Source organism: Podarcis muralis, chromosome 10 (assembly GCF_964188315.1).
Source record: "Podarcis muralis chromosome 10, rPodMur119.hap1.1, whole genome shotgun sequence".
NCBI lineage: Eukaryota > Metazoa > Chordata > Lepidosauria > Squamata > Lacertidae > Podarcis > Podarcis muralis.
In genome coordinates this window covers 45,345,941-45,369,785 of record NC_135664.1, presented here as the reverse complement: position 1 = coordinate 45,369,785, position 23,845 = coordinate 45,345,941, and the positions used below count along the sequence as shown (strand labels likewise).

Below are 23,845 nucleotides of genomic sequence, written 5' to 3'. Positions count from 1 at the left end.
CACATTTAACATCACAGAAATGTGATAAGCCCTTTAAAAGGAATATAAAGAGTAAAGCGGCACTTCATTGACAGGGGACCTCTCTGAATATTGGCAAAGCAAATAAACAAAGTTACAGGTAACTGGATTAGAGTTGGTAAAAGTGGGAACTACTCCTGTTTGGGGTCAAGCTAAAACATAAGATTCCTCTGTTGGGTTTTCTGAGCACTTTCGCCCTGAGGGACTTTTCAAATAGGAACCAAGAAACGACCCATCCGAGGCGATGAGAGCAATCTATCTTTTTCGAATCTCTGTGGCATCACTCCTGCCACGCGCGCCCTGGAGGTATTTTATTCCTTCATCCTCATATCGCGAGATTTGAGAAAGCACCTCCCATCCTTCCGACACTTCGGACGCGTCGCGTCGCTATAGCGCTACAGAGAAGATGGCTGGGCGCCTGTGGGCAGCGGCAGGGTGCTGGGCGAGGCCCGTCGGGAGCCAGAGGGGCCCCTCGGTGACCGCTGCCCCCTCGCGAAATGTCACCGTCACCCGGACTGGCGCCATCTTGCCCAAGCCCGTCAAAGTGAGTGCGCGGAGGGGAGCCTCTGGTCGCGGAGGGGAAACGAGCTGGGAGTGAAGCCAGCCAATCGCTAATCGGGATGGGCTGCCGGGCTTGGAGGACGTTGTGTCAGCCAATGGCTTGAAAGTATTGTTGGCTTGGCAGATGGTTTGCCCAATGGATAAGGCGGCAGGGGCGGGCTTTAGAACAGAAGCACCACTAGGAAATGATCCCGTAAGGATCAGTAAGACAAGAGCCATAGGGGGATAGTGAGCGCTTCCTCCCCTCTCCTGCCTGTGGGCTACGGGGGGGGGGGGAATCATTTATTTAAAAAAAGGGTATATTTGTGTGTTTCCTTTTCCTCCTTCAGCTCGGTTAAAGCCGGAAAGGGGAGACCTTTCCCGAAGATCCTGTCTTGCTGCCCCTTTTGTTCCTTGTAGCAGGTGACAGGAAATGTTAGTAATGCGGATGACTGATACCTGGCCGACTGCTTTCATGTCAAGTTGCATTTGACAAGTATGAAGTGGGATGGACCAGCCACTCTTTGTCAGGTGTCTGGAATGTGGCCTTTCGGAGCCCTTTCCCTGCCCCCTCCGCTCAGCTTCCAGGAGAAACGTTTTAAGGGAAGCCCCACATTTGGCTTTCAGAAGTTCCACAAGCACTTGTCTAGAAAATGGGGGCTGCAAGGAGGAGCAGATGAGAGTGGGTCCAAAAACGGTAGGCAAAGGGAATTAATTGCCAGGAACCCGAGAAAAAGGGGGAGGTGAGCTAATGTGACCCATAGAATAAAGGATTTTCGCTGCTGTGTTCAAAATGAATTTTAGGTGCTTCTAAAATAAGTTGGTAATCACTGCTGCAGTACATTGAGTAATGCTGTTATACAGTACTGCACTTATGTTTCCCATTATTTGAGTTTCATGCTTTGAATTGAGAGCAAAACTGTTTTGCTGGATCATTTACTACAGTAGGTTCCTCCGCCCATGAGGAAAACACTTTGGAGTATCTGATAATATGCAAACTTTTAGTTTTCCTATTTATGTATTTAGGATATAAAATGTGTTGCTGGCTTAATACTAATACTCAGTTTTGTTCTTTTTTTTTACTTAGTTTTTCCATATATTTGAAGACATTTTTACAAATATTTTTCTATGTGGGTTTAAATGTGAATTAGTAGAACAGTAAGAATATGTGCTATTATTTATGGGTGCAAGCATTTGAAGGGTAATGGCATTTCTTTAAATCTTTCCATCAGCTCTAGACTTATGTACGTTGGCAGCTTTGTAGAGATTTGTTGATGACCAACTTTTTCTGCAGGACTTGCATGGAAAGAGATATTAAACTGGTTCTCAATTAATCTCTGCAGATGCCCTTTGGTCTCCTTCGTGTGTTTGCCATTGTAATTCCCTTCCTCTATGTTGGGACACAAATCAGCAAAAACTTTGCAGCCTTGCTAGAGGAACATGATATTTTTGTACCAGAAGATGACGACGATGATGATTAATAGGTATGGCTATAGATAAAAGCAGAAACTTGATCTGAAGTTGCCCCCTTCATTTGATGTAGGATGAGTGAAACCATAATAAAACACTTGGAGACAATCCTTCATTGGTAAACCCGTTAGGTCAAAACAGATACCCAGAAACTCCAGCTATACTTAAATTCTCATGAAAACTGGTACTAACATGTGGAGTATGAGTGTACAAGATAGGCAAGAAATGAATCTGGTTGCATCTCAACCTCTCATACACTGTCCTACAGGTGGGGAACGTCAGACCTGAGTGCTGAATGTACCTCTTTCCAGGACAATCCCCTCACCAGCCCTGCTCCTCATCCTTGTGCTTTTGCCTGGCTGGAATGTGTCCATGAACTGTTAGAATGTCTGTTTAGTGAATGAAAGATGGGAAGTATGGGTGTGTATGTGTAGAAACCTCTTGATTTTTGCCTGGCTGGAATGCAGTCAGCTGCATAAAGAGTTGCATCCATCGCCCCATCCAGCACTGGCATGCACCCCCAAAAGCTCTTGCAAGGGAATGTGGCCTTAAGACTGAAACAGTTTCCCCACCCTGCATGTCCCTACAATGTTTGCAGTGAAGGCCACTGAGAAGCTCATCATTTTTTATTGGAGTAGTTGCAGCAGCCTTTGAAATCTCTTCTCCCCCTTATCATAGCACATATATACCCTAGATCAGTGTTCCCCAACCTTGGGCCTCCAGCTGTTTTTGGACTACAACTCCCATCATCCCTTGCTAGCAAGACCAGTGGTCAAGGATGATGGGAATTGTAGTCCAAAAACAGCCGGAGGCCCAAGGTTGGGGAACACTGCCCTAGATCACAATTCCTGTCCTAAAAGCACTGTTTCCTACCTTTCCTTTCCCATTCTTTTATTCCTAGTATTTTTCTTTCCCATTCTTTTATTCCTAGTTTTATTCCTATATAATAAACTAAGCATATGCAAACAGTTCTGCTTATAATTTAGTTACTATTTTGTCTTACTTTTTGTGAGTATAATTTTGAAAGAATTACAGCTGACTAGACAATAAATTCATTAGGCCATGACCAAAATGTTTACACTGATTTGGCAATATCACTGTTCTATATGCTAAATACACTTGCCAATGTCACAGTGAACTTGTTTTAATAAGCTGTGTGTTGTATAGAAAGCAGCAAACAGTATGTTTATAATATGCACAATACTGGTGTTCTTTGCCATTCTCTAATTTTTGCAAAGCTAGTATCCTACGGGTTGAACATGGGGCCAATTCTGCAGTGTGAAATAACATATTCTTTTTTCTTTACAGGGTTAAAATAGGAGAAAACAAGAGCGAAAGCCATAGACAACTATTCTGATGTCAATGTCTAGTCATGGCCCCTCTTTTCAGTTTTTAAAGAAGACATTTTGGGAGAGTTGGACCCCCATTCTACCAGTAAATGCTCTGTGCATGTGTAAATGAGGATTGGCTACATACATAGGCAGAATATTTCCTTGGTTCAGCAATCATTGTATGTAACACCTAGTTCAAGAGAGTGCTTGGAACCCTGTTCTAATGAGTGTGAAGAAATGATTTAGATTGCAAATAAAGAGTAACAGACCAAGGCTTACATCTCTTCTTTAAATTGTCCTAAGTTGCACGCAGGGATCCAAGTGTGATTAAGTATTATTGCACCATACCTTTGCTGAAAAGCATTAATAATTTCAATTCTCTTTCACCCCTTTACATCATCTTCTTCTTCTTCTTCTTCTTCTTCTTCTTCTTTTTTTTTTTTTTTGAGAAACTGCAAATTCTATGTTTAACAGAAAAAGTAACTTTATTTAACTCGGCTAGACTGACTTGCTCCAAAAAAAGAAGCAGCAGCACAAATACTTCTTTTTTGAATCTTGATATCTAATAGTGAGCAGAAGCCCTTTGATATCAGGCACTGTTTTATTTTGGTGTACAGTAAATGATTATGCCATAACTTTTCGAACTTGACGTGTTACTGTATTGACTCATAAGTGGTATCTTGAGTTCATGTTACCTACCAAAGTCTAGAGATGCATGCAAGTCTAAGTTCTGATAAAATTAACTTAACATTTGGCAAAGAGGAATTGCTTCCTGTATCATCAATTTACCTAAACATTATTTTTATTTGTACCACATGTTTTTCCTATGCTCTGAAGGTCAATGGGATTAGAGTCTGTGGATTCAAAAATGGATTGTCACTTTTCAGTACACATGCCTCATTCATCCCTGGCTTATGCCATGTTTGCTAAAAAAAAAAAGGATGACTGCTAGCCCTGCTATGAAATAATTGTACACATGATCCTATTTGCATAATCTTGTATTGAACAATGAATATTGTTCAGAGCAATTGGGAACATTACTACCCTCTTACTTCAGGTAAGCAGGATTTTCTTGTGGGAGCTTTTGAAGAAGGAAGAATCGGAGGCCACAGCAGTGCTGCAGCATGCAGTTCTACCACAGGAGGGCTCCCTTGCATAGTGGGAAGGAATACAGTACAGTGGTACCTCGGGTTAAGTACTTAATTCGTTCTGGAGGTCCATACTTAACCTGAAACTGTTCTTAACCTGAAGCACCACTTTAGCTAATGAGGCCTCCTGCTGCTGCCATGCTGCCGGAGCACGATTTCTGTTCTCATCCTGAAGCAAAGTTCTTAACCTGAAGCACTATTTCTGGGTTAGCGGAGTCTGTAACCTGAAGCGTATGTAACCCGAGGTACCACTGTATTAAATAACCATGAAAGTTGGGTTAAGGAGCATTAAACTACTTGCATAATAGGTGTCATTTTTTTACACTTGTACAGTGGTGCCTCGCAAGACGAAATTAATCCGTTCCGCGAGTCTCTTTGTCTTGCGGTTTTTTCGTCTTGCGAAGCACGGCTATTAGCGGCTATTAACGGCTTAGCGGCTATTAACAGCTTAGCGGCTTTAAGAAAAAGGAAACAAACTCGCAAGACGTTTTGTCTTGCGATGCAAGCCCATAGGGAAATTCGTCTTGCGGAACGACTAAAAAAACGGAGAACCCTTTCGTCTTGCGCATTTTTCGTCTTGCGAGGCATTCGTCTTGCGAGGTACCACTGTATTTGGGATGGTTGGAATAGGGCTCAGCTTTCATAGACGGAATGGGGGGAGGAAGCCCCAAAATTAACTCCTGGTAAGCAAAGGAAATTATTGGAAGCCTTAGGCTACAAACTCATAAGTGTAATCAAGGTGGCTTAATGGCTAGCTGCTTTCTGGTTGCTGAATTAAAGAAATGTTACTGCAAGGCAGGCAGAAGACTCAATAGGCTGAGAAATCATTCCTCAGGAAAGCGTCAGTGTGGTGATAGTATTTCAAGGGCAGTAACAGAAATTAGGCTAAACTATCTGCACAAAGAAAGCAGGCAGGATAAAAGTGAGCTATTTATTTGCTGCCAGATTATTCTCAAGATTGCTCAGGTTTGGCTTACAAGTCTTTCCAAGGGCAGGGGCACCCAGGCTGTAGAGTTAACAGTTGGATTGCTAAAACTACTCACCAGTTTAGTGCTGTTTTACTTAATGGTATTAAAGTAAATGTATTACATACTCATGGTATGGCAAGACACCCAGTACCAATGGGTTCCAGATTTTCTGGGAGAGGACTCTGGGAAGCAAGAAAAGCCCATTGTAATATATCAATCTGCCTTTTGGATAGCCCAAGGGTTACCACTTATGTTTTAAGCTTTTGCAAAACTCCATTAATGTGTTCCAGGTTTCTCTTTCTGGAAAAATACATGTTCAACTATTAATAGTACATTCTTGAACCAAATCTTTATGATTTTATCGGAGCCAATGCATCCTGGATTGAAGTACATATGGTAAAAGGTAAAGGACCCCTGGATGGTTAAGTCCAGTCAAAGGTGACTATGGGTTGCGGCACTCATCTTGCTTCAGGCCAAGAGAGTCAGTGTTTGTCCAGACAGCTTTCCAGGTCATGTGGCCCTCATGACTAAACTGCTCCTGGCGCAACAGAACACCATGACAGAAGCCAGGGCGCACAGAAACGCTGTTTACTTTCCCGCCGCAGCAGTACCTATTTATCTACTTGCACTAGTGTGCTTTCAAACTGCTAGGTTGGCAGAAACTGGGACAGAGCAACGGGAACTCACCCTATTGTGTGGATTCAAACCACTGAACTTCCAATCAGCAAGCCCAAGAGGCTCAGTGGCTTAGACCACAGCGCCACCTGCGTCCCGTGAAAGTACATATACAGTGGTACCTCTACTTGCCTTCACCTCTGATTACATATTTTTGGGATACGTACGCGGTAAACCCGTAAGTATTTTTCCAGGTTTCGCCGCACGCACGTGTGCAGAAGCGCTCTACGTGCCATGCGCAGAAGCGGCCCCTCTGGTTGCGAATTCCTCGGGATGCAACCGGAGCTCTGGAACGGATCCCGTTTGCAACCGGAGGTACCACTGCGTTCTACTACTGAACACAATTTTTCCCACACAGACTTCTAACCTCTTTGTTCTTTGAGTACCGAATCATTTTAACTTTATTCAAATAGGACTAACTTTGAAGTACATTTGCATAGGACTCCAGCATGTTTTTTAGGTACCTGTTGCAACAAGGGTACTGTACACCCAGGCTATCATAAGTAGATAATGCATGAAAGGAATCAAGGATGGCTGAAGCATCTGCACCAAGAATTCAGAACCAGTATGGAACAGAGAGTACCAGCATGGCTACCTCCCAGCTGAAGAGCTCTTCAATATACAGGGCTTTATTTGGAACAGAAGCAGACGAACATACAGTATCACAACTCCACAAAGTTCATTTAGTTCATGGGTCATGGCCTGCATAGAACTTGGACAGGAAGTCCTTGGGTCGTGGCGATTCTGTCTCATGAAAATACCTCATTAAATGGGTCCGTTGTTTCCATACGTGAATAGTCTCTTGGAGTTCCATTTTCCCCTATATCAGACAGAAAAGGACGAAAGGTGTTTAAATTGGCCTGTTACTACAATAATTTATTATGCTAATACAGGGTAGGCACAACTATCAGGTTTCTATGAAGTTGGGATTTTTAAGAACCAAATGTACATGACAAGTGGACGTGACATGACAGTGGAGGTTCGTTGTGAAACTGTTGCATTAAATGCTGTATGCTTGAAGAAATATATAGTGAGCTGTAGGCAAAGGTATTGTCCTTACCACATTGCTACTGACTCAAAATACTTTTAAAGATTGGGAGCAAGGCAGACACAGCAGATGGGGAGGTATTTTGAAAGGTTCTGCCACTTCAGATTTAGATTTGGACACTGATTCCTTTGGTATATAGTAAAACTATAGTCTCGTATGCTCCATGATGGTGGCACTACTGTACAGTAAAGAAGGCATAACTGGTCAGCACTCTGGGGCAAGCCAGTTGTGTCAGGAAGGACATAAGCAGGCTCTTTCCTAAACTTGGATAAGACCACAGGAATATGGATTGTTTCTGTGATGACACAGCATTTGAAACCCCACATTTAGAGACACACCTATTTGCAAGACACGGTTTAGCTTACATAAAGAAAAAGTCATGTATCATTTATGATGGAAAGAGGCATTCTCTTAAGTCTATTATGGGCTTTCACCCCCTTCTCCATTTCTACAGGGGTCTGAAAACTACTTTTGCTTTTTATCTCTATATACCAGACATCCTATGCTTGCTTTGAATTTAAGGCAAATGTTATTTAAGTTACCTTAATAACGAGCATATCAATAACTCGAGGGTCTGTGGCATGGGCATTCTTCATGAACAACTCTCGCACCTTATCCCGGCCCTGTTTCACTGAGATGTCCAGCTGGTATAGATGCACTAGATGATAATCAAAAAATAATAATGGGTGAGAAAATGAGTGTTAGGTCTTAACTTAAAAAGTTACTTTTTACATATTTACTGCTTCCAATTGAACACAGTTCAACTAGTGGGCTGTTTTATTCCATTCCATGGAAAGCGAGCTCTAATTAAACGGAAGATCTAATAGGTGTTAACAACCCATTAAGTTACAGGAAAGACAAAAGCCCACAGCTGTCATGAGCAAGGTCCTTCAAGCTTTCGTGACATGTAACTGTTACTCCCATCTTGTAGTGTGAACCAACACTATTCTCCATAAGAACTGCCCCATACATGCCACCAGGGTTGGCACCAGTGGCATACAGTCTGTGGAACGGTGGAACTAGCCTAATCCCCAAAGTTCCTGGTAAAATATTCACACACCTCCCTCCATGCTCCCTCCTCCTTCCTTCTCTTCCTCCAGCCCTCCTTGAACCGTACTCGCTTGGCCTCTTTCTTCGTTTAGCTGCTCTACCCAAGCTGCTCAGAGGGTTGCACTCCTTGCACAGAGCTACACTCCTTGTAGTCCTTTGTCCTGGTTGGTGTCAGCACTTCCCTTCCTCCAGGTTGCCTATGCCAAACAGCGCCCAGCAGCAGCACAGCCCACAGCACGCAAAACATCCGATGTGATGCACATGGGGCAGAGACCACTTCCCACCCTGAAGGTCAAAAACAGTGCCTTCTTTTTGTTGAGGCACCCAGCTGCTGTCTTCCCCAACCATGCAGAGGCCAGCCAGGGGACCCCAACCATCACCACTTAGGGGGTGAGGAGGAGAAAGGGCATGGAACAACCCTGATGTCACAAGCAGGTCTTTATAAAGGGGCTCTTTTTAAGAACTACATTTTTACGGTAGCTGATATAGTGCAGGAGTAGCTGTTTAAAAAATAGTAATAATCAGGCAGCTTGAGTTTGAAGGGGGGAATTCAGCCTTTACATAGCTGCCACAGCTGCATCCTTAGCAGCGGGTCTTGAGTAAACCTCACGTTTGTCCTCCTACCCTTACCTTGTCCCCTGGAGTGGGTGCACATTGGCGCCCTAATTCATGGGTAGGCAAACAAAGGCCCAGAGGCCTGATCCAGCCCAATCGCCTTCTAAATCCAGCCCGTGGACAGTCCAGGAATTAGCGTGTTTTTACATGAGTAGAATGTGTGCTTTTATTTAAAATGCATCTCTGGGTTATTTGTGGGGCATAGGAATTCGTTCATTATTATTTTTTTCAAATTACAGTCCGGGCCCCCCACAAGGTCTGAGGGACAGTGGATCAGCCCCCTGCTGAAAAAGTCTGCTGACCCCTGGCCTAATTGTTCCCCTGCCACAAATGTCACCGCACGCCACTGGTGGGCAGATATCCTGAATGGATCAAAGGCACACCATCTTAGTATCCTAACCGCCGCTAACGCTGAACCAACCCTTCTTTGGGTACTCGCAGTCGCCAGTGCAGATGGCATGATGCGCCGTAGGCTGGGATGGCGTGACCCGAAGTGTCAGAGAGGAGCGTGACACGAGTGGGAAAGGGGGGGGGGGAGCAGTCGAAGCAGGGAAGCGATCTGCCTTCCCGCCCTTGGTTTTAGTTCTGAGCAGGCCACTCTCTCGGCAGCGGCCTCAAAGCAAAGGGAGTTCGGGGAAGCGGGGGAATTTGGGGAGGGGGCGCAGCCCGCGACGACGCCCTCCCGCCCGTCCCCCTCGGGACGCGACCTTGAGGCGGAGGTCGCTCGCTTGCAGCCGCGCCTCCTCACCAGCGTTTGGTATTTCTCGGTACCAAGCCCTATACAGTTCTCGCACGCGCCGTTTGGCCTCCGCCAAGTCCCGGCTGAAGATCGGCTTGACAGCTGCCCTCGCAGCGGCCGCCGCTACCTTCCCGGCTCCGGGCGCCGCCATCTTGTTCGGCCTGATACGCCCCGCCTACCCATCCCCGCACGGATGTTTTCGGTACAGAGTTCGAGGGCGCTCGAGTGCCATTGGCTGAGAGCTGTGCTGTTTCTTCAAGGCTCGCCAGCCATTGGGCGGTGGGAGGTTGGACTGGCGAAGCCTTCCGGGTTTCGTCCTTGAGGATGGGGGTCGCGCGCTCTTTCTTCTTGGTTTCATTATCACCAATTGAATGAAATGTTTAAATAAAAGATAAAGAAAAAAGGTTTTTCAGAAGATGGTTCGAAATTCAAAAGAGCTCCATTATGAAATAATGAGAAATTAGTCTCAAAGATTTATACAAATTTTATAGAGTTGGCGACAAAAGATGAGATGATAAAAGCAACTATAACTCATTGGGCAATTGATATTGGCCACAATACATATAGAAATGAGAGTTTGGTAGAGATTATGTATAACGCTGTGGGTTAAACCACAGAGCCTAGGGCTTGCCGATCGGAAGGTTGGTGGTTCGAATCCCTGCAACGGAGTGAGCTCCTGTTGCTCGGTCCCAGCTCCTGCCAACCTAGCAGTTCGAAAGCACGTCAAAGTGCAAGTAGATTAATAGGTACCGCTCCAGCGGGAAGGTAAACGGCGTTTCTGTGTGCTGCTCTGGTTTGCCAGAAGCGGCTTAGTCATGCTGGCCACATGACCCGGAAGCTGTACGCTGGCTCCCTTGGCCAATAAAGTGAGATGAGCGCCGCAACCCCAGAGTCGGCCACGACTGGACCTAATGGTCAGGGGTCCCTTTACCTTTACTATGTATAACAATGAACTTCTCTGCCTGCTACACACTAAAGGAAAATCTATAGATGATGTATAGATGGTATTTGACTCCAAGCAAACTCTTAAATATGTTTTTTAAAAGGATCCAAATTATGCTGGAAATGCCAAACGATAGAGGGCACCTTCTTTCACACATGGTGGTTGTGTAAGCAGGCCAAAAAGTATGGGAAATTATTTACATAGAACTAAAAATATTTTAAGGATTACCCCCCCCCCCAAAAAAAAAACACCAGAGGCCTTCCTATTAAGAATAACGAATGGTGAAATTCCCCAGAAGGTACTTTGTCTCTTCCTCTATGCAACCACCACTGCAGGAATCATATATGCACAAATATGGAAAGAGAAAGAAACCCCAGCAAAAGAAGAGTGGCAGTTTAAATAGAGTATGTGGAGCTAGCTACGATGACAGCAAAAATAAGATATCAAGAAGAGACAAAAATAAGGATGTAGTGGAAACACTGGAGAGTATCTAAAGAGGTATAAATAAACTTTCAAGTAAGAATGACCATGTGAGAGCTGTAAGCAGCAAATAGGATAATGGGTAGGTTGATAATGGGTGGTGTAAGAGGATATGCAGCATAATAAGGAATAAATCAGAGGCCATGGAGGGACTGATGGGGAAGTTGCGAGTTATGAGACAAATAAAGATATTCATAGAATGTATGTACCAAACAATGGAAAATTCATTAATAATAATAATAAAGAAGAAATAGTCAAATAAAAGTTTGGTGGATGCCAAAAATGCCATTATAAAAGACGGCAAAACTCCATTGAAGTACTGCCTATTGGAGCACGGCAGAAAGGAAAACCGAAAAGGAGGGGCTTACGCACTCAGCTGGTCACATAGTGGAAGGTGGTTGATCCATGTATCTCTTATCCTTGACCAGAATCCAAGACCATCCTTGTATTCCATATCTCTCTGAAAGTGATCGTTTTCCAAACCATCTATCAGAGCTGTATAACCCTCAGCAGAGGATTCTCTACTAGGTTCAATGACTTACCTAAATTCAACTTTCTATCATGTGAAGGCCTTCCTTATCTGATCTACGAAGGTTCAATTCGATTAGCTGAACTTTTCACTTGTACACTGGACTTTCAGACCTTGTGCAATTGCTCATTTACAGTATTAAAGCCCTTGTATACCTTTTAAGATAACCCTATTAATAGTGGCACATCATGTTCCTATAGTGATTCAAAGCAGAGAATAAATAAAAAAGAACAAATGAGAATTAGAGAAACCAGAGGCAAGAACACCGCCAGTCTGCAGAGCAAGAGTTGGGGAGAGAGAAAGCGGAGGGAATGGCTGGGATCGCGGCTTCCATCTCTTGGCTGGGGAGCCAACTCTCCTGCTGCCACAACAACCTCCCAGCTCTGGCCTTGTCTCTCGTACTACTTGCTCTGCTGCTTGATTATGTCAAGCGGAGGAAGAGAAGCAGCCGCTGGCCACCAGGACCCACCCCTCTGCCTTTCATTGGGAACTTGCTACTGCTAGATGTAAAGAACCCACATAAATCTGTTCAAGATGTAAGTACTGGCTGCACCATCTCTGAGGACACTGCATGTTACTGAATGATTGCATTAGCCAAGCTCTTAGTATTATTTAATTAGTTAGCCAGCTAGTTATTACCTGTTCTTCAGCCTAAGGCTACAGGGCAGGTAGTGGCTGTACTAGAATGCCGACCCCTTCCATAATATTGCACAATATTCAGCTACAGTTTTTGTTCTCATTAATTGATGCAGATTGTCAAACACACACACACACACAGAGAGAGAGAGAGAGAGAGAGAGAGAGAGAGAGAGAATTAATTTTTGACACAACCCTGCTACCAATGTTCAATGGCCTGCCCAGGACACTAATAGCATTACAGTGGTGGCTTTAGTCTGAGAGAATTGGGATTACGGTAGTAAGGAGAACTTTCCTTAAAGTTTGGCATTGCGTTGTTACATTGGTCTTTTTATGAACCATTTTTAAAAGTCCTCAAGGGTTTCTTTGTTTACATGATGCATTTTCACTCCTCCTCAACCAAATGGAAGCAGTCTGTAGCGTGCACAACAGCAACCCCAGTGTCTGACCACCCCTGCCGCCTCCAAGCCACCAAGTGAGGCTCTCCACCTCCTCTCCGCCCAGAGCATTACAAAGAGGGCAGAGATGGAAGGGAAGGCCTTTGCTAGCACTGCTGTTGCTGCTGCCACAGGAAAATTAGTACAGTATAACCTGTATTTTTGGACTGCATTGATGTTTTCCCTTAATACTGAAAATAATTGGCTAAACTGTAACATTTACTACATTAAAGAATTTAGGGGGATCTGGCCGCCCCCAACAAACTCATAACAACATATTCTGGGGAAATGGATTTTTTCTGAAACATTTCAAGCTTGTAATTAGTTTGTGCTTTTTGGATTTTCCCATATATATTGTGCTGCAACATTATACCTTCCCTACTTTTACTGTCCTTTCCCCCTGGATAATTTTCTCCCTTTCCTTCCTATTGATCAAAGCTGGAAAAAAAGTTTGGACCAGTCATCTCTCTGCAGTTTGGATGGAGAAATATGGTCATCCTGAGTGGGTTCAAGACGATAAAGGAGGCCCTGGGACAAAACCCAGAGAACTTTGTTGACCGAGCAGCAGTTCCACTGCTGAATCTAATAAACCGTGGAAAGAATTGTGGAGGTGAGTGTAGCTGATACCCTGATGGACTGAATATGCAGTAGGATTGTGACCCATCTCCCCTCACATACAAAAGTAGCTGAGGAAGGGAGAATTTGGAGAGGATGGAAAAAGGATGGAAGAAATGAATCAGGAGAGTAGGAGAAACAAGCAGCAAGTGAGCAAGTGGGCCAGGATGGCACTTCAGGTTGTAAATGAAAGACTCCATTGCCTGGGAGAAGATACATATTCGTGTGACATGTCAGGGAGATTTTTCAGGAGTTTGTTCTTCTTTCACTCAGCTGTAAACAACTAACAGAGGTAGGGACAGGAAGGTGGACTAGAAGCGTTTGAAGATTTATTTGCAAGTTAATCATACAAGTGAGCAGGACAGCTACTACCTGCTGGCTGGCTGTCAGCACAAGATGGCAGGCAGCAAATGTTGTTCAGTCTCTGCCGTTGTCTATGGACTCCCAAGGCCAGAAGAATGGGCCAGCAATCTAATGCGGACACTACTAGTCTTCATTTTTAGAAACAACAACAAAAAATAACAAATGCAAAGAATTAACTAGTTCTTTAGACAAATGGTAAACTGTCATGAACCTATTCTACATAATATATAAATTAATATTTATTTTAAATAATATATTATTTTACATTATATGCATGTTTATTTTATTTTACAAACCTCAGGAATAGTAGTAGCAGCATGCGACAATGGCTGGAGGGAGCAGAGGCGATTCTTTGTCTCCCTCCTCAAGAACTTTGGGAAGGGGAAGCCAAGGCTTGAAGAAAGAGTGTCTGAAGAAGCTGGATACTTGTGCTCTGAGTTCAAATCCAAAGAAGGTACATCTCATTGTTGGGGACATTCTTCCTGCTGTGGGATCTCATTTGATGCAAAAACGCTAAGAGGGTTCTATAAAGCTCATTCCCATCTCAATATCTTCTCATATTTCATTTTTGAAGCATGTAAGATGATGACTAATAATTTTGCAGCACTATAAAGAATGCAAAATTTATTATGGCATATGCTTTCAAGGATTGGAGTCCTCTTTCTGAGATGCACTGAGTGCAAAGCTAAATGAGCAGACAAAATAAACACACAGTGGTGGGAGGGAATTAAGGTCAGACAAAAAGAAAATTCAAGAAGAACAGAGAGAGATACATAAAAATGCCATGGTTCCATTGACCCTTGGCAATGCAGTTGCTGGTGAAACACAAACTTCCTGGCATTGGTAAGCTGGGTGACAGGTGTAGTTTGATACACAGCTATAATATCAATTCAAGAAACAAATGATAAAATTGAATGTCTTTTTTTGCCTTCATTTTTGCATTTTCCATTGCAAACATTCATTTCTTTCACTGTGCTATTCTAGTTTCCCCCACCATCAGCTCTTTTGAGCCTCTAATACAACATCTAATACAATGGTAATTATCTATTACAGCCATGAAACATCTCTAGTTATTTCCTATCATAAGAGGACTTCCCAGCCTATCTTTCCTTGACATCCTAAATTTCCATTTGGTTTTGCTGCAACTCCTTGGTTTATATTTTCCTCCCTTTTTTATATACTGTACAGTGGTACCTCGGGTTAAGAACTTAATCCATTCCGGAGGTCCGTTCTTAACCTGAAACTGTTCTTAACCTGAAGCACCACTTTAGCTAATGGGGCCTCCCGCTGCTGCCGTGCCGCCAGAGCACGATTTCTGTTCTCATCCTGAAGCAAAGTTCTTAACCCGAGGTACTATTTCTGGGTTAGCAGAGTCTGTAACCTGAAGCATCTGTAACCCGAGGTACCACTGTATCTCCTTTTACCCTTTTTTGCTGATGTTCATAAATCTATCCCTGCTTGTATATTTAACATTATTCCACTCTTTAAAAATATTTTTCTAGTAATTCCCACTCACTTATTATTATTTTTTTATCCATATTTCTTATTGTAGCTGTCATATTGGTTGATTCTATAAATTCTATTAGTTTAAACAGACACTAATCTTTTGTCAGTCTTGCCTTTTCTTTCCACATTTTCACGTATGCTATCCTTGCCATTGCTGGCGCAAAGAGGAATAGGTTGTTTGTTTTAAATATTTTGTTAATTTGAAAGTATTGAAACCAGTCACTCACAAATTCTGAAGTTTCTTCTCTTCCTTTAAGTCCTACTTTGTCTTCTTCGATGGTCACCAGATCTCTGTAGGTTCCCCATTTGTCTCCCATATTCATCTTCTTGATAGCCACTGCTTCTGTTGGTGATATCCACAGAGGTGTTTTTCTTTCCAGGAGATCTTTGTATCTCCTTCATACATTGTACAGACTTCTTATTACATGGTTGAAAAAGGCCTTGTGTGCTTTTGTTTTGCCATAGTATAGCTAGCTATGCCAGCCATTCCTTAGATCATATTCTTCTAGGTCCAGGATTCCTGTGTTTTTCAATTCAATCCCTTCCTTCAACCATACTAGGCAAGCCGCCTCATAATACAACTTCAAGTCTGGTAGCGAAAAGCCTCCTCTCTTTTTGTCATCAGTAAGGATTTTATATTTAATTCTGGGCTCCCCCCCCCCCCCGCCATACAAAATTGGTCAGGTCCTTCTTCCATTGAATCTGGGGAACTTCAAAATCTTTTCCATGTACCAGTATTGACAGCAATATGGTTAGTGCTCTTTTAGGACCTCCTCAGTTCTGGCTGCTATCAGAAAGGATTGGTGGAGTGTGGGGGTGATTAGATGCTGTGAGGTATACAGCTCTTCAACTGTGTTATGTGGCAAAGGATCTCAGGAATTAAAAACTTTTTTGAGGGGTGAATAAATAGTTCTTGGTGGCATGTGATTGCTACACCTTTTGGATCTTTTTATCTTTGTTAATTTGTATATTTAATGGAACTTTTCTGTGCTTTGTGAATGGCGCAACAATATAGGAACTGCCAGTTCCATAGGAAAGACCCACACAATTGGCTCTGCTCACACTCAGTCCCTAGCCATATAGGATTACATTATGGAAAAGCAGCTGCACTCCAAAAACTGCTGTACAACTTCCATCCTTTCTGACCATTGGCAGTGCTGATTGGGTCTGATAGGTGTTGAAGCCAAAGATACTTGGCGGATGCCAAATTGGAGAAGGCCAGCCTAAACAATGGCTGTAGAATGAAAAATGGGCAATATATGATGACATACCTCTAATCTGTTCATTGTTCTTACATCCCATCAAGGTTCTCCTTTTGATCCACAAATCCTCATCTACAGGGCTGTTAGTAATATAATCTGCACCCTAACATTTGGTGGCCGCTTTGAATACTGTGATGAGAAATTCCTGAAAATAATGCATCCGCTTCAGGAGATCTTGAAGGAAGTAACCAGAAATTTGCCCCAGGTGCCGTCATGCGTTTGTCTGGGTATTAAAAGGAAACAGCAATTTGGGGTTTGATGGGTCAACATAGAAAGGGGCAAGACTTGTGCCTGTGTGTTTTGTGTGGTACCACATCCTTGACTACCCTTCAAAATATCTGGAATTGTTGAGGGGAAAACGGGATAGGGGAAGAACACTAGCTAAAGACAAATACAGGAAGATTAAAACATGAACATAAGCAATCAAAGTCAAAGGTGGTTTGTGAAAAATATTAGAGGCAAAATAAACCCTTTTATAATACAACTTTAAAAAGAAAATTAGAAAGACAACAATTCCTTTAATTAAAAAAACAATTGCCAATATGTTACTAATAAGCATCAACAAAAGGAGGTCAAAATGATAATAAACAAAATAATAAACATATCAGATTACATAAAATGGGAGAAAGTAGCATCCACTAGTATTTTGACAGATGCGGAGAAAGCTCCATCAACCTAATTCAGCCTAGCACATGACCCAAATTGGCCCATGAGGCCATTGCTACCTGCCTGCCACCTGATGTATTACCGTATGTGATATCATGCAAATGAACAATCAACAGCTTAAGGGAGCTCCCAATTCTTCATTTGCAACTGGGGCTCCCTTTCAGTGTTCATCACCCAGACACGCTGAGATTGACTCCACTAGAAAGTTCTGCATCAGGGGAATGTGAAGCACTTCTTCCACTACTTTGACCTTGGAAGCCCTTTAGGTTTTGGGAACAGGATATTTGAAGGAACTGCCTTCTCCTTCCTATGTTAGCCTGCCTGCCTATTGAAATTATCACCAGAGACCCTTGTATATCCTAACATCCCCCTCCCAATTATGGCTAAGGAGAGGGCATTATATTGTGAACTATAGGAACAAACAAGAGTCCTTAAATGTACCAAATGCAGGAATTGGGGGAGGAATGGGAATGAAGCCACATAAGCGTGAAGAAGTAGCTAGTTAGGAACTTCCTACTAGAATGCAATTTCCCTTCAAGTGAAATATCTAAGAAATGTCTTCTGTATCTGAAAATGTGATGTCTCTTCCTTTTGTGATTTCTGCTACACCAGCTTATTGTTGCGGGATCCTGGTTTTCCCGTTTTCCTGGACCTCATCGTGAACTGCAGAAACGCTATGAAGAAGTTAGCACTACCCTAAGAGAGATTGTGAATGAACATAAGAAAACCAGAGATCCCACCTTTCCAAGAGATTTGATTGATGCATTTCTGGATGAGATGGATAAGGTGGGGAGACATTTATGGACTCAGAACCTCTGGGGCTTCTTTTGTAGCTTCTGCCTTGGGATTGATTACTTTTGTTTAGAATTTGTGCCACCTAGACTATGCCAGTACAACTGCAAGACAGCTCCCCTCCTTTGTAAGAAAGCAGAGGAAGAAAACGTCTGTGAGGAGGAAGGAAAATTATAGAGCCCTCCCTTCTTTCCCCTGCAGTCCACATCTCAGTGCTGCATGATTCAGAGCAATGGTCTGCGGCCATGGTTCAAACGTTTAGGCTTTCAAGGTTTTTTTTCTGCTTCTGAGAGGTTAGTTCTCAGGGCAGAGTAGTAGGGCATAGTTTCCTTTTGAATTTGAGAGCACTGGCGTCTTGAAGTACCTGTGATGTTTGCTTTATTTACAAATATAGAAGCAGAACGTACCGGAAGCCAACAGATACTCCTTCAGGTGAGAGCAAAGCCCACAAAGCACAAAGGCTGTACCCTCAGTTTCCACAAACGACTGCTAGAAGTGTCTCTTCACTCTGTCGCATTTCCACCTGCAAACAGTTTTGGGCTCCTTCGCTCTCTTTCTGCCCATCTGCATGGCTGGAGGAGCTTCACTTTCTCTGTACTCAGCTTTCACCCACTTGCCAGCCTCCAGATATTTTGGACTGCAGTTTCCATCAGCCCTCAAGACATGTGGAGGTGGCAGGTTGGCGGCGACTGATTCCAACAACCCCTACTACATGTGCTGCCTCAGCTTGTGTAGTGGCCATACACAGGCCCCACGGATACTACATGCACCAGTTTGGAGTTCTCTGCTGGGGCTTTTTCAGGACTTGCACACAGATAGAGTGATATCCTAACCCAGCCCTTGGTGTCTGCACTTGCTGTGTCTTGAAATCAATTATGCAGGGTGGGGCTTAATTGTCCCCCCCCCCCCATATTTTATTCAAGTTGGCACCCCTGCACCCAGCACACTTTCCAGCAGGGTCAGCAAGAGTGGTGCTCAGGGGGAGTCAAGGGCACTTCACCAAAAGCCCCCTCAGACCTTGCACTGGTGTTGCTTGCCACCAAACAACCGAAGATGGAATTCAGTATGTAGTGGGACATTCAGCCCTGCACAATTCAGGTCTAATTTTCCAAGAGACTTTTAGTAATATTGGATGCTGAGCCATGCATGCACAAAGGCATATGTGGCCTCAGGAATCAAGCTTGTCTTTGCGCATGCAGTTATGAGGCCTCTTGGCAGATGTTAAGCAGTCGTTTCTCTGGAACTGGAGGGTGGGAAGTGAGGGGTGATTTCTCAGTGTCATTATGCCAAAACAAGAGCTAGGTTGTCTTAGATGTTACTTCAGGGTGGGGGCTGCCATGTTTTTCAACAGCCATGTCTAGTTTTTGGAAATGTCTAGTTTCCCACTGTTTCTCAAGGAACCGAGCAGCTTTTTCTCTATTCACTTCACTTTGGTCTGATACATATCTTGCAGACTATTGATAACAAGGGCAAAGATCATTAGTACACACTCTTCTCTCACAAACATGACATAATATTGTGCTTTTTCCACATGAGTGACCAACTTGTTCCATTTCCTTCAGGCTAAAGGGAAACCAGAGAACAGTTTTAATGAACGAAACCTTATCAATATCATTTTTGACTTGTTTGGGGCTGGTACTGACACAGCTTCTTCCACCTTGCTCTGGGGACTGTTGAACATGGTTGATCACCCTGAGGTTCAGAGTAAGTGATCAGTATTGGAGGAGATGCAAGACCCTGTGAGATATCTGTCTTTTTGAAGGCTAGATGACAGTCCAGCAGAATGAGCTGAATTAGCTACATGGGCAGTGCAGTTGCTTTATATCTGATTTGGATTCAAAAATAATCAGGAGGAGGAGTGGCTTAAGAAATCAGTATATAAATAATAACAGCAATGATAAAATGAACCAAAGTAGAAGCAAAGCAACTGGAACCCAAGCACTTGGAAAACAAAGCTGTTTTGCTTAATACAGTAGGATCATGTCTTTTATGAGGGATAAGTTTTGGGTTGGTAGCATGTAAAGCTGAAATTGCTTATAGTCAGAACAACCTTCCGGTAACTACCGCCACATGAGAAATCTTATCTTCCAAGCTGGCACAGGATCTCTGTTTCAGATCTTGCAATATCTTACGAAGGCCTGTACAGCTCACACAGGAGTTTCCCAGAGCCCAGTAAGCAAGGCAGAGAGCTTAAAATGTCTTTCCATGCCAGGTTTTCTGGCTTAGTCTACTCTCCATCTCTGCCCACCTGCTTACTGTCAGGTCCATCTCCTGTTCCCAGCTGAACACCACCCTTTTATTTAACAGCATTTGTATACCACTTACTTGTAAGTAAAACCTCTAAGTAGTTTACAGAGTGCTCCCCACAGTGTTGTTTGGTTTATCTTGTATGCTGCTATTGATCTATTTGCATCTTTCACCTTTCTCAAAACAAATGGTGGTGGAATTGAAGCTAGGCTGACTATACAACTCAGCTGTTTTTCAGCATTTCATAGGATCAGATAAAACTACCACCTGCTAAAGACTGAATCAATATTTGAGTTATTTTGAGGATATTCAGCAGACCTTTAGTTGGAGACTCAAGTTCAAATCTCTGCTCAGCGTTAAAATTCATAGTGTCCAAGCCTGTTGAAACCGTAAAAAACAACATGCTACAATCAGCTTGGAGAATTGGAAGGATTAGGATACATATGCAATGCATTAATACTCCTAAATTAATATTTCCAGAAAGGGTCCAAGAAGAAATTGATGAAGAGATTGGCAGGGTACGATCACCTGTGATGGAAGATCAGTTGAAACTGCCTTATACTTGTGCTGTGATACATGAAATTCAACGTTGTGCTGATATTTTACCTGTTGCAGCTCCATATACAACACACAGAGATACTGAGGTCGGCAAGTTCATTATTCCTAAGGTACAGACCCTGAAAAACACACTTGTAGAAAAGGAAATCATTGCTGTTGCATCAGAACTAGGTTGATCACTTATAAAGAAGCATGTGAGAGATCTTGATGCTCACAGTAGCAGAAGTCAATTGAGCTGGAATAATAATAATAATAATAGTAGTAATAATAGTTTTATTATATATAACTCACCCATCTGACTGGGTTGCCCCAGCCACTCTGGGCAGCTTCCAATATATATAAAAACATTAAACATTTCAAAACTTCCGTATACAGGTCTGCCTTCAGATGTCTTCTAAAAGTTGTATTGTTACTCATCTTGGCTCAGGGATCACATGACTCCATACCCTCCAACATTTCCCCGATGAAAATAGGGACATCCTAAAGAAAAGCCAAATTAAGTAGGTTTTCCAGTTCAGTTTCCAAGCTGCCACTGATCTGGCCCTTTCCCCCTCCAACACCAGGTCACCCTCATTGGCTTGATCATATGGCTCAACCATCTGTGAGGACATTATGGTACCGAGCTGAAGTGCCACCTGTCAATCCAGCAATCCATTTTCTTCACTGCATAGCCAGGAACATTTCCCACCGATAACCTCATGAGTACAAGAATTAGATCTTGTAAACCAAGCAAACTTTAGATAAAAACTCAATTTTATTTCTTGTGGTGATTACATTACTCCATGAGAGGTCCAGACTGTGGCAACAAAAAGAACGGGCCTTTTCTGCAGTGGCTTCTTATTTGTGGAATGCTCATCCTAGGGAGGCTCACCAGGCACCTTCATTATATTTACCGTATTTTTTGCTCTATAAGACTCACTTTCCCCCTCCTAGCAATGTAAGGGGAAGTGTGTGCGCGTCTTATGGAGCGAATGCAGGCTGCACAGCTATCACAGAAGCCAGAACAGCAAGAGGGATTGCTGCTTTCGCTGCGCAGCGATCCCTCTTGCTGTTCTGGCTTCTGAGATTCAGAATATTTTTTCCCTTGTTTTCCTCCTCCAAAAACTAGGTGCGTCTTGTGGTCTGGTGCGTCTTATAGAGTGAAAAATACATAGGTGCCTGGAGAAAATGTTTCTCCTTAACTAGGCCTTTGGGCAATTAACATTCTATGTACTTTTAACTGTGTTTGTGAGAGTCGGATTACTGGTTTGGTTTGTTCTTCTTATATATTTTGATGTTGTGAACTGCACTGTGATCCCAGATGAAGGGTGGCATACAAATTTCATAAATATAATACATTTAATAATAATAAATATAATAATGCATTTCATTTTCAGAAAAAGAATTATGAGATAAAGCCAGCATTGGATTCTAATCTTTGTTTCTCTGCCATTTTAGGAGACTGTCGTCTTTAATCATCTGTCCTCTGTGCTAAAGGATGAGACAATGTGGGAGAAGCCACATGAATTCTACCCAGAGCACTTCCTGGATGCAAATGGGCAGTTTGTCAAGCGAGAGGCCTTCCTACCTTTCTCTCTAGGTAAATCCAAGAGAGGAATGGCTGAGGTATAAGGGGAGAGGTTGCAAGCTGTCCTGTTATCTGCAACTGATGGGAAGAGGAACTTAAGAACATCTGAAGGGCCACAGGTTGCCCACTCTGCTTTCGTCTTCACACCCTTTTCAGTGTCCCATAAGTTAACACCAAACAACTAAAACAGTTTCCCCCCTTAGCATTTCAAGGAGAATATGGACTGACTTAAGCCCTGAAAAGCACAGGCATGGGTCGGAGGGGCTCAAAATCAACATGAGCTGATTAGAACTGAAGTTTCAGAGAGAGAATGGGAGGGTTCTGTGCTGTCCTTCCTCCTGATCTCCTGCTCAAAGTATTATGCATCCTGTTTACACAGGTCGTCATGCTTGCCCTGGAGAACAATGGGCCAAAGTGGAGCTCTTCCTCTTCTTCACCAACCTCCTGCAGCATTTCACCTTTCACATTCCTGAGAACTATCCAAGGCCCAAGACTGAAAGATTATTTGCCCTAACAGTTCATCCAGCCCCTTTCCAGATTTGTGCCATTCCTAGATGATGTTTCCAAGCTTAGTATATCTAGCAATCTAAGCATCAACCTCAAAAGCAACTATAGAGCAGAAACCAGGAACAGCAGTTTTTAAAATTAATAGAAATATTTATGTATTTCATAAAACAGCAGTATTCATGAAAAATATCAGAGTGTTTTACAACAATCATATGTAAAAACATTCAATAAAAATCATATAAAATTTCAAGATCAGAATCAACTAACTACATTTAAGGAGTTAGAATGGAAAAAAACCAACAATGAGAAATGTAGGGATATAAAGCATGATCTGAGGTGAGGATAATAACAGGTAATAACAACCAGATGATAAATCATTAGGAACTATGCATAAAAGTAGCATGTAATTTGGCCCTAATGTTATACAACCAGTCTACCTGTATGGTACATTGTATATGGCTAAGAAGATGCTTTTGTATGTGGACTATAAGATTATTCAGCATTCAACAAATAAAAATAGAGTGGTGCCCCGCCAGACGAATGCCTCGCAAGACGAAAAACTCGCTAGACGAAAGGGTTTTCCGTTTTTTGAGTCGTTCCGCAAGATGAATTTCCCTATGGGCTTGCTTCGCAAGACGAAACGTCTTGCGAGTTCTTGCGAGTTTGTTTCCTTTTTCTTAAAGTCGCTAAGCCGCTAATAGCCGCTAAGCCGCTAATAGCCGTGCTTCGCAAGACGAAAAAACCGCAAGACGAAGAGACTCGCGGAACGGATTAATTTCGTCTTGCGAGGCACGACTGTATAGACATACTGTCAGGGAATTGGAGGCAGAGAAGGAGGAGAGGGGGGAGAGAATGGGCGCTTACAGAGATCATGTGCCTTTAATTAGCAGTTGCTCTTCTTCTGACGAGGAAGGAGACAAAGGGCTGTCGGGAGGCAATGAATCTGAGAGGGGAGGGCCATTTCCGGGAACCAGCCACTCTCGGAGCAGAGGAAGAAGAGGGGCTGGCTTAGGAGGTGGATCTGCTGGGGGAAGAAGTGGAAAGAGCCATTCGAGGCAACTGACTGATCGTGATGGTGTCGTTCTTTGAACTCCTGTAAATACTTTGAAGCTACCAATTAAACTCTGTAAATATG

The 23,845-nt window shown here is 43.1% G+C and overlaps 3 protein-coding genes across 4 annotated transcripts; 2 read left to right on the top strand and 1 right to left on the bottom strand.

The window, feature by feature from the left end:
- Nucleotides 1–360: 360 nt before the first annotated feature.
- SMDT1 (single-pass membrane protein with aspartate rich tail 1) lies at nt 361–3,632 on the top strand. The gene is made up of 3 exons (XM_028746270.2): nt 361–562; nt 1,902–2,042; nt 3,337–3,632. Exons 1-2 carry the CDS (start codon nt 425–427, stop codon nt 2,037–2,039), a joined length of 276 nt encoding a protein of 91 aa, XP_028602103.1. The 5' UTR covers nt 361–424; the 3' UTR covers nt 2,040–2,042; nt 3,337–3,632.
- Nucleotides 3,633–6,763: 3,131 nt separating this feature from the next.
- On the bottom strand, nt 6,764–9,787 carry NDUFA6 (NADH:ubiquinone oxidoreductase subunit A6). The gene is made up of 3 exons (XM_028747166.2): nt 9,612–9,787; nt 7,741–7,856; nt 6,764–6,970 (listed from the first exon to the last, which is right to left on the bottom strand). Exons 1-3 carry the CDS (start codon nt 9,751–9,753, stop codon nt 6,839–6,841), a joined length of 390 nt encoding a protein of 129 aa, XP_028602999.1. The 5' UTR covers nt 9,754–9,787; the 3' UTR covers nt 6,764–6,838.
- Nucleotides 9,788–11,106: 1,319 nt separating this feature from the next.
- Nucleotides 11,107–23,845, top strand: LOC114605761 (cytochrome P450 2D14-like). Of its 2 annotated transcripts, none has more exons than XM_077934921.1 (9): nt 11,107–12,090; nt 13,066–13,237; nt 13,907–14,059; nt 16,418–16,578; nt 17,652–17,825; nt 19,394–19,535; nt 20,559–20,722; nt 22,074–22,215; nt 22,583–23,845. In XM_077934921.1, exons 1-9 carry the CDS (start codon nt 11,866–11,868, stop codon nt 22,759–22,761), a joined length of 1,512 nt encoding a protein of 503 aa, XP_077791047.1. In that variant the 5' UTR covers nt 11,107–11,865; the 3' UTR covers nt 22,762–23,845. The 2 variants fall into 2 exon arrangements, with proteins under 2 accessions (XP_077791047.1, XP_028603155.2); XM_028747322.2 differs by having other exon boundaries at nt 11,122–12,090; nt 20,559–20,746.

Excerpts from the sequence above, each read along its gene's own strand:
- SMDT1 (XM_028746270.2), top strand. The coding sequence starts at position 425 with ATGGCTGGGCGCCTGTGGGCAGCGGCAGGGTGCTGGGCGAGGCCCGTC. Across the intron at positions 563-1,901 it reads TCTTGCCCAAGCCCGTCAAA|ATGCCCTTTGGTCTCCTTCG; the intron begins GTGAGTGCGCGG and ends TAATCTCTGCAG.
- NDUFA6 (XM_028747166.2), bottom strand. The coding sequence starts at position 9,753 with ATGGCGGCGCCCGGAGCCGGGAAGGTAGCGGCGGCCGCTGCGAGGGCA. Across the intron at positions 7,857-9,611 it reads CCGAGAAATACCAAACGCTG|TGCATCTATACCAGCTGGAC; the intron begins GTGAGGAGGCGC and ends ATTATCATCTAG. Across the intron at positions 6,971-7,740 it reads TTGATATGCTCGTTATTAAG|GGGAAAATGGAACTCCAAGA; the intron begins GTAACTTAAATA and ends TGTCTGATATAG.
- LOC114605761 (XM_028747322.2), top strand. The coding sequence starts at position 11,866 with ATGGCTGGGATCGCGGCTTCCATCTCTTGGCTGGGGAGCCAACTCTCC. Across the intron at positions 13,238-13,906 it reads CCGTGGAAAGAATTGTGGAG|GAATAGTAGTAGCAGCATGC; the intron begins GTGAGTGTAGCT and ends TACAAACCTCAG. Across the intron at positions 22,216-22,582 it reads CTTCCTACCTTTCTCTCTAG|GTCGTCATGCTTGCCCTGGA; the intron begins GTAAATCCAAGA and ends CTGTTTACACAG.